The sequence below is a fragment of the Neovison vison genome, chromosome 11 (assembly GCF_020171115.1).
Source record: "Neovison vison isolate M4711 chromosome 11, ASM_NN_V1, whole genome shotgun sequence".
NCBI classification, from domain to species: domain Eukaryota; kingdom Metazoa; phylum Chordata; class Mammalia; order Carnivora; family Mustelidae; genus Neogale; species Neogale vison.
Genome location: NC_058101.1, coordinates 119,857,960 through 119,867,335, shown reverse-complemented (window position 1 = coordinate 119,867,335; position 9,376 = coordinate 119,857,960). Strand labels below are relative to the sequence as shown.

The 9,376-nt window shown below is 41.2% G+C and overlaps 1 protein-coding gene across 1 annotated transcript in view; it reads right to left on the bottom strand.

The window, feature by feature from the left end:
- Window positions 1-7,282: 7,282 nt before the first annotated feature.
- The window catches only part of HSD17B11 (hydroxysteroid 17-beta dehydrogenase 11), a 40,159-nt gene continuing 38,065 nt past the window's right edge, over window positions 7,283-9,376 (bottom strand). Inside the window, exon 7 of the mRNA XM_044224565.1 lies at window positions 7,283-8,154. Within this exon, the coding sequence (XP_044080500.1) occupies window positions 8,064-8,154 (91 nt within the window). The 3' untranslated portion in view covers window positions 7,283-8,063. The remainder of the gene's footprint in view (window positions 8,155-9,376) is intronic.

The window sequence follows — 9,376 nt, the reverse complement described above, 5'->3', positions numbered from 1 at the left end:
TTTGGAACCTTGGTTATGAGGAAATACCATTCTTTCTTTGGAGACCATGAAATGAGAAAGAGGATTTATGTACATTACTATAATCCATTGTTTGCTTAGTCTAAATATAGTAATCTGCCATGTTCAAGTTGAGGAATATGATCTCTTCAAATAATGTAGTATATATATGCAATGGAATACTAGCAGCCAACAAACACCCCAAATCTTGCCATTTGCAATGCCGTGGATGGAAGTAAAGGGTATTATGCTGAGCAAAATAAGTCAATCAGAGAAAGACAATTATCATACGATCTCTCTGATATGAGGAATTCGAGAGGTGGGTGGGGGGTCACGGTGGGTAGGGAGGGAAAAAAATGAAACAAGATGGGAGCGGGAAGGAGACAAACCATAAGAGACTCTTAATCTCACAAAAGGAACTGAGGGCTGCTAGGGTGTGGGGGAGATGGATAGAGTGGCCGGGTTATGGGCATTGGGGAGGGTCTGTGCTATGCTGAGTGCTATGAAATGTGTAAGACCGATGATTCACAGACCTGTACCCCTGGGGCAAATAATACATTATATGTCAATTAAAATAATTTTTAAAAAATCTCTTCAAATAAATACTTCTTCCCTCCTTTCTGGAGAGCTCATTAGTACATCGTCAAAGGTTCTGTGATTGCCAAACTGATAAAGCAGTATTAGGTAATCTTAAATGTCTTATAAATTTCTTAAGGCTCCTAAACCTAGTTTGTCTTTTTTTTTTTTTTTTAAGATTTTATATATTTATTTGAGAGTGAGCGAGTGCACAAGCAGTGGGGAGGGGCAGAGGGACAGAGAACAGCAGACTCCCCACTGAGAGCAGGGAGCCTGACTGGGCTCTATCCCAGGATTCTGGGTTCATGACCCCAGGTGCCCCAGAGCCTAGTTTCTATCCAAACAAGCTCCATGTTCAGACTCAGCATATATCTTTTTTTGTTGTTGTTGTTTATTTCTTTTCAGTGTAACAGAATTCATTGTTTCTGCACCACACCCAGTGCTCCATGCAATCCGTGCCCTCTCCAATACCCACCACCTGGTACCCCAACCTCCCACCCCCCACCCCTTCAAAACGCTCAGGTTGTTTTTCAGAGTCCATAGTCTCTCATGGTTCACCTCCCCTTCCAATTTCCCTCAACTCCCTTCTCCTCTCTATCTCTCCATGTCCTCTGTGTTATTTGTTATGCTCCACAAATAAGTGAAACCATATGATAATTGACTCTCTCTGCTTGACTTCTTTCACTCAGCATAATCTCTTCCAGTCCCGTCCATGTTGCTACAAAAGTTGGGTATTCATCCTTTCTGATGGAGGCATAATACTCCATAGTGTATATGGACCCCATCTTCCTTATCCATTCGTCCTTTGAAGGGCATCTTGGTTGTTTCCACAGTTTGGCGACTGTGGCCATTCTCAGTGTATTTTTAATTTATGAAACCCCTTGCTTCACCTCTGCATATCAATCCAACTTCTTTCCTTATAGTAGCAAAGAGAGGGTCTTGATCTCTAGAGTGTACGTCTCAATATTTCTTTCCTTGTTCCTCTGATTATTCTTTCCCTATCAATTCCAACTTCTTCCTGCCTACAGGACTTGTCTCTTTGGCTTTCAACTACTTTCTGTTCTCTACCATTGTAAAAATATTCTGCGAAAGCCTTTTCCTCCCCACTCCTGTTTGCTATCCCATCTTTCATATACCATTGAAGCATTACACAGTGATCACCTCTGTTTTCTGGCTCCCCATTTCCTTAGGAGAGAAATCTCTTGCCTCTTTACTCTCTACCAGGTACAAAGGGCTATGAAGGTCCTAAATGTAAGGTGCTCTGTGAGCATCACCAGACCTGAGGATGGGGGGAGGGTCGGAGCTGAGCCATAAATGGGACCTAACGGGGGAGTGGGTAAGGGGTGGTCATAAGGGGAAGGATGTTCCAGATACAGAAAAATGCGTGTAGAGTCACTGGGAGGTGAGAGATCATGGAACATCCAAGGACTAGGAGGAGTCTGTGCTGTAGACTGAACGTTTGTATATTGAAACTTAATCCTCAAAGTAATGGTATGCTAAGATGATTAGTTCAAGCTAATGGTTAGGATTCTTGTAAGAGAGATCCCAGACAGCAACCTTGTCCCTTTTGCCATGTGAGGACACAGCAAGAAGACAGGCTGGTTGGCTGTGAAACAGGAGGCAGGCTTTCCCCAGATGCTAAGTCCTGGTGGCTTGATTTTGGAACTCCCAGCCTTTAGAACTGGGAGGAAAATTTGAGTTGCTTAAAATACAGCTGGTCTTTGGTATTGTGCTGTAACAGCCTGAACTGACTAAGACACCCTGAGTCGGAAGAAATTCTGCCTTAAGACTGTAGGATCAACTTTTGCCCAAGAGTTTCTAGCCTGCCAGCCTCCCACAGGTTTCAGAGTTGCTCGCCTCCCTCAATAATGTGAGCCAATTCTTCAATTCCTTGAAATATTATCCCTCCTTTTAAGTATGTATATATGTATATGAAATCTCCTACTGGTTCTGTTTCTCTGAAGAACTCTAAGGCAGGTAGTAAGGTTGGGTAAGAAGACTGGATTACATATGGCTTTCTAATTCATGGTAAGGACTTTAGCTTTAAGTTTTAGGTGAAGCTAATAGGGGATTTTGAGCTGAAGCATGACATGATCTCATATTTTAAAGACTCATTCTGGGGATGCCTACGTGGCTCAGTCAGCTAAGTGTCCAACTCCTGATCTCAGCTCAGGTCTTAATCTCAGAGTCCTGAGTTCAAGCTCCACATTGGGCTCCACACTGGGCATAGAGCCTATTTTAACAATTTTTGTGTTTTTAATGAAGAATTATTTGGGCTGCTGCACGGGGGGGGGCCGGTGGGGAACAGGAGGTGATGGCGGCAGGGGGTGGGTAATAAGAGGTGATAAAATTCTGGACATATTCTCAAGGTAGAGCAAACAGAACTGCTTTTGTAATGAATGGGGAGGGAGTCAAGGGTCACACTAAGTTTTTTGGCCTGAGCAACTGGAATAGTGGGGTTTGGAATAGGTTTGGGTCACCATCAGTTTTGGAATAGGTTTGGGACACCTGCTCAGTTTCAGAAATCATGGAGTGAAAGGTCTGTTGGTCATACCTGCAAAGACATCAAGAAGGGGATTGCTTATAGTGTTTGGCATTCAGAGGAGAGATTCAGGCTGGAAATGTGGCAATGATGACCAATATTGAATGTTATGTGCCAGAGGTTAGAGGATTTGGGTGAGGTGAAGGATGAAGGTGAGCCAGGGGAAGAAGGCAGGTGTAATTCTAGGTTTTTAGCTTGGACACTTGGTAGTCTCTGTCAGGGAACACGGAGGGTCTAGAGAAGATGCTAGATTTTGTGTGTATTGTTTATAAGACATTTATGTAATTGGAACTGGAGATAGTGGAGGAGATCATACAGTCTAATTCAGTCCTTTTGCAGATGAGGAAATGGAGGTTCCAGCATGGCTAGCTTGAATTAGAGTGCCCAGGGCTCTTTTGGCCATACCAGGCCACTTGTAATTATAGGGAAGACTGTAAAAGTAAAAGGGATATCTCTCTCTATCCCCAGATTGTCTAGTCATCCCTATACCAATTAAAAAAGAAAAAAGAAAGAAATGAGAGAGAAAAAATAAAAAAAACTTGAGTGGTCAGTTTGGATCTATGGTCAAGTGGGAATTCGTATGTATTTTGGGGAAGGGTGTGATGTCCAGGGCAGATCAAGACTATCCCAGTATTTTCAGGCTCAGCATTTTAATTTCAGGAAACTTTAGACTGTTGTGATATTGGGCCATTCCAGGCTAGACTTTTTTCAGGTAGAATACTTGGGTATCTGCATGTAACATTTTGTTCCACTTTAAAGTAATTCCTAGATGAACGAGCTTCAGTCAGAGATTATCATTGGCTAATATTGTTTGAATACCAAGAAAAGCTTGGGTAAAAGGAAGTAGAGAGGGTTTAGGGTGATAGTTCACCTCTCCAAGAAGTCCCCTGATGCTGGAATAGTGAGGTCAGCAAACTTGCATTCATTTTTCTTTCATTTATATAATTTTTAAAAAAAGATTTTATTTCTTTGACAGACAGAGATCACAAGTAGGCAGAGAGGCAGGCAGAGAGAGAGGAGGAAGCAGGCTTCCCACTGAGCAGAGCGCCCAATGTGGGGCTCGATCTCAGGACCCTGAGATCATGATCTGAGTCAAAGGCAGAGGCTTCACCCACTCAGCCACCCAGGCGCCCCTCATTTATATAATTTTATTTCTTTTCAGTGTTCCAAAATTCATCGTTTATGCACCACACCCAGTGCCTCATCTTGACCTCTGAGTAGCTGTGTGATTTAAGGTTAAATTTGTTGAATCTCTTTGGGCTATAAAATGGGAAGAACGATGTCTACCACACAGAATTCTTCAAGGGAGTCAATCTATCACCCAGCCTGGGAGAGGAAGCTCTTCATAATTGCCCCCTTCCCCACAGCAAAATCCTTATTAGTTATTCACACACTAGCCAAGCTGGTGTTGAGGACCTACTAAGAGTCAGTTTTAACCCTTTGCCTTGACCTGATTCCTCACTCTTTCTAATCCTCATTTCCATTAAAAAGCAGGTACCTGGCAAGAGAGACTCTGTGGCTTGGGGACAGGGATGGGGAAGAGTGTTTTTGAAGGCAAGCCTGGGAGTATTCTCTAAGGGGCTGGGGAAGGCCAGTGAGTCCTAGTCATCCCATGGCGAGGCTCCCAGGGTGATACCGAGGGCTCAGGAAGGCTTTATGGTGTGTCCAACGAGGGCTGGTTCCTTGCCAACAGTCAGAATTTCCCTACCCCACAAAAGAGAAAACCATCTGACATCAAGTTGTTAGTTTAGTACCACAGAGTACCATGAGTTGACAATTAGAGAAGTCTTTCCTGTTTACCCCAAGACATGGTAAGCCTCTTTGATTTTGGTGTTAACTCTCAGAGGTAGCCCTATTGATGGCTGAGAAGAATTTTCCCACTAAATTGTGGAGACGTGGGTTCAGAGTTAGAATTCATTCACTCAAATAACAGTTAAAAGTTTTCAGACTTAGAGTCACAGCAGTAATTGCCCGATGTTAGTGAATCAGAGCAATTTTTTTTTTTTTTTTTTGAAACAGGGCAGAGAATAAAAGCCCTGAACCTCTACAGCATTCATTAACCTCTCAGCAGAGCTGGGGCTCCAGCCTCTAAGATTTTCTGGGGAAGAATCTCCCTGTGGGAACTTCAACAGTGCTTCAACATCGCCTACTACACAGAATTGATGGAGAATTAAATGGCAAACTGTGCTAGCATGTGGTTAATGTTCCTAAAGGGGACCAAGTCCCACTCTGTCAACATACTATCCAAATAATACTTACTTCTAGTCATGGTTAATGCCAGACCCCACCAAAGTGTTAATTTCAGACAAGTGTGTTAAGAGCTGAACATGTTTGGGACGCCTGGGTGGCTCAGTTGGTTAAGCAGCTGCCTTCAGCTCAGGTCATGATCCCAGCGTCCTGGGATCGAGTCCCACATCGGGCTCCTTGCTCAGCAGGGAGCCTGCTTCTCCCTCTGCCTCTGCCTGCCATTCTGTCTGCCTGTGCTCACTCTCTCTCCCTCTCTCTCTCTGATAAATAAATAAAATAAAAATCTTTAAAAAAAAAAAAGAGCTGAACATGTTTACTGTGAGAAGAGGAAAGTTATCTGTATATTTGGGGCCTTAGTTATCTTCCTGAAGTGTTTGCTGAAGATGTTCTCGCTTACTTCATTGCTCTGCTTGGCAAGCTGGACAGGAATCACTTCATGAAAAGAACAAACATGATATGTATTTCAGATGACTTCTAAGTGGACTCTAAGAGACTCTCCGCCCTCTACTGTGAGTCTCTGCTAACAGGACAGGGTTGAGGCAAATCTATGAATTCTGGGGTTATTCACAAATTCTCTAACAGAGTGCTCCCACAGTACAACCCATGGGTGGAGAAGAATCTCAAATTATTTTACTTAAATGTAACAGTGTTGGGGCACCTGGGTGGCTCAGTCATCAAGCATCTGCCTTCAGTTCGGGTCATGATCCCAGAGTCCTGGGATCGAGCCCCGCATCGGGTCTCTGCTCCGTGGGAAGCCTGCTTCTCCCTCTCCCACTCCCCCTGCTTGTGTTCCCTCTCTCGTTGTGTCTCTCTTTGTCAAATAAATAAAATCTTAAAAATAAATAAAGTGGGTATTATAGAGGGCACGGCTTGCATGGAGCACTGGGTGTGGTGAAAAAATAATGAATACTGTTTTTCTGAAAATAAATAAATAAATAATAATTTTTTTTAAAAAAAAAGAAAGAAAGAAAGAAAGAAAGAAAGAAATGTAACAACGTTTTTGAAGGCAGGTATTCCTGACTCAGATATCCACTGAACGTAGAGTGTAGTCTCACAGCAACTGCATTCGGATTCTCTGTATCAGAAGAAGGAAGCTGATAGGTAGGGAGAAATTTATTGCAGGAATACCTGCTGTGAAATTCTCTCATTATAGAATCTCAGGTATAACCTCCCTAAGCAGATTATCCTATGATCCTTCTAATCCGCAGTGGCACTGATGAGATGACTTAATTTGTTGACTAAGTCAAGTCTTGAGACTTAAAATATATGTTACAAGTTTTGAGACCTAGAGTCTCACGCTGAGTCTCATGAAGAGACCTTCATGCTGACAGCAGAGAACAAAATCCCGGAACTCTGTAGAGTATTCATTAAGCTGTCGGCAGAGCTAGGGCTCCAACCTCTAAGGTTCTTCTGGGCTCCTGCTCCCTATAGGAATTTCAACAATGCCTTCAACTTCACCTGCTACACAGAATTCCTGGAGGTAAATCAATAAATATTAAATATTAAATAAATATGTTTCTGTATAGAAACAGAATTAAGATCTTTTACCCTGAAGTTTATGTACCTAATGTGACCCATTTACTCCATTTCACAAGGATGAGTATTCTGATTTATATGTTTTCTGAGTATGGACCTTCTGACACAAGGATATGGACCTTCTGACACAAGGACCAAAGTTCTCTCATTTGTGTATGTGTCTAATACCATCTTGGAAAAATTTTTCTTCAATAGAAATCCAGCAAGCCTGCTTAGTTTTTCCATTTATAGGTCGGATCTTAAATTCTCATCACACTGAGCATCAATCACATCCGAGAAATTTCTGGGTATTAAAAAAAAAAAAAAGACCTTTGATTACATAATCCATTTTCTTTTCATTTGAAGGTTAGGGAAAGTTCTGTTCAAGATGAAAAGATGGAGACAAAAGTTTAAATCTGTTTATTGTTGCCACCGTGGGTACATTCTCCTAATTCTCTGCCTCAAATCCCAATGATGCTTTTATACCTGCAACACGCGTGGATCTCTAGTTTCCTTGAGATGAAATGTTTGGCTTTGGAATGTCAGGCATCTTTCAGGAAACAGAGTGGTAATGTGTAAGATGAAATGTTTCAGTGACATTTCCTACATCACATGAAACTCACTGTGAAATGCCAGTAGATACAGTCCTTCATTGTATTTAGAGAGCCTGAAGTTTTTGTTTTTATGGAGACTAGAAAAGGAAACGTGAAATATATAAAATTTAAGTGCAATTAGAAATAAAAATATATCTTATACATTTATAGTACAAATTTTGCAAAGACTTCACAAGGCACGAAATCTTAGAAATTATAAAATTATTTTTGTTCCTTTTCTCCATTTTCTATAAGGTCAATTCCTAAGATACTCCCCTCTTTGTATTATTATATGAAATTAGCTTTCACCTTAAGGACAAGTGTTAATAAATGAGGACCTACAGGGCCTCAAAAGATGATACTGAAGAAGAAAAGTTAATTAGGAAAAGCAGAAGTCTAAGCATTCGTTTAAGTTCTGATTAGTATTAGATGAAATCAACTTAACCCTTGTAAATCAGTTCTATTTATTTTTAGCTAATATATGAAAAAGAATTTAAGTTATGCTACTTAAATATAATGATGTTTTGGAAAGCTGGTATTTTTGAAGATACGTATTTACATCAACTAAATGTGGAATGTAGTCAGTGTAGGACTTATTGTCCTTTAGTTTTATATCCAATAACTGCATCAAACCTAACATTGATCTTTCGTTTTAAAAATGCCAGGAAACGCTCCGGAAGGATCCTAAAAAAAGGAAAAAAAAAAGGGAGTACATGAAAATAATTAGGAAATTAACATTAAGTGCATTTGTAAAATATCTCTTCTTTTAAAATACTTACATTTATCATATATCATCTTTTTTTGTATGAGAAAAAGAACTTTAGTTACATTCTATGTATGAGGCAGCTACATGTCATGTATAAATCAGATACTGGACTATAATCACATACAAACAGAGGAAGGAGGAATAGGCACGTACAAGATGGAAACTATTTTGGGGCGCCTGGGTGGCTCAGTGGGTTAAGCCTCTGCCTTCAGCTCAGGTCATGATCTCAGGGTCCTAGGATCGAGCCCCGCATCGGGCTCTCTGCTCAGCGGGGAGCCTGCCCCCCCCCACCAACTGTCTGCTTCCCCCCCTCCCCTGCTACTGCCTGCCTCTCTGCCTACTTGTGATCTTCCTCTCTGTCAAAAAAAAAAAAAAAAAAGGAAAAAGAAAAAAAGGAAACTATTTGTTGGACTCTCTTTCTTCCTTTCTCTTTCTTTTTTCTTTCTTTCTCTCTTTAAGAATAAGGAAGTTTTTTGGATATTTCTTAAAAAAAAAAACAGACTTCAGTCTTATTGCCCTAGCCCCCACTTAACAATGGGTATTTGTAAAGTCTCCCGTTACAGCGCTGTTTTCTTATCTATCCACTATGGAAATGCCTGTAGGATGGAACTTTCCATCCTATGGTCTCTGGAGAGCCTCAGATGAGGACTCCTATACGCCTTGTCTAAACACCGAAGGCATGATTTTTCTCTTGCTCCCCTTCACTACTATTTTCTCACAGATTTAAGTGCTGCATGATAGCTAACATAAGGCCGAGAAGGAAGACATTACCACATTCATAGCAGGGTCTGTTATCAGTAACAGAGATAGTACATATCTGTAATCTGTAGTTTGGGTGTATCCTTTACCATGTATTATATTAAACAAGATTAGTTTTAAGATTAGGAGCTTTAACTCTGAGTCACTCCTCTATGATCTTTACAATTAAATCCATTTCTTTTTTTTTTTTTAAGATTTTATTTATCTATCTATTTGTCGTAAAGAGAGAGAGAGAGCACAAGCAGGCAGAGTGGTAGGCAGAGGTAGAGAGAGAAGCAGGCTCTGCCTGAGCCAGGTGCCTGATGTGGGACTTGATCCTATGACCCTGGGATCATGACCTGAGCCGAAGGCAGTGGTTTAACTGACTGAATCACCTAGGCA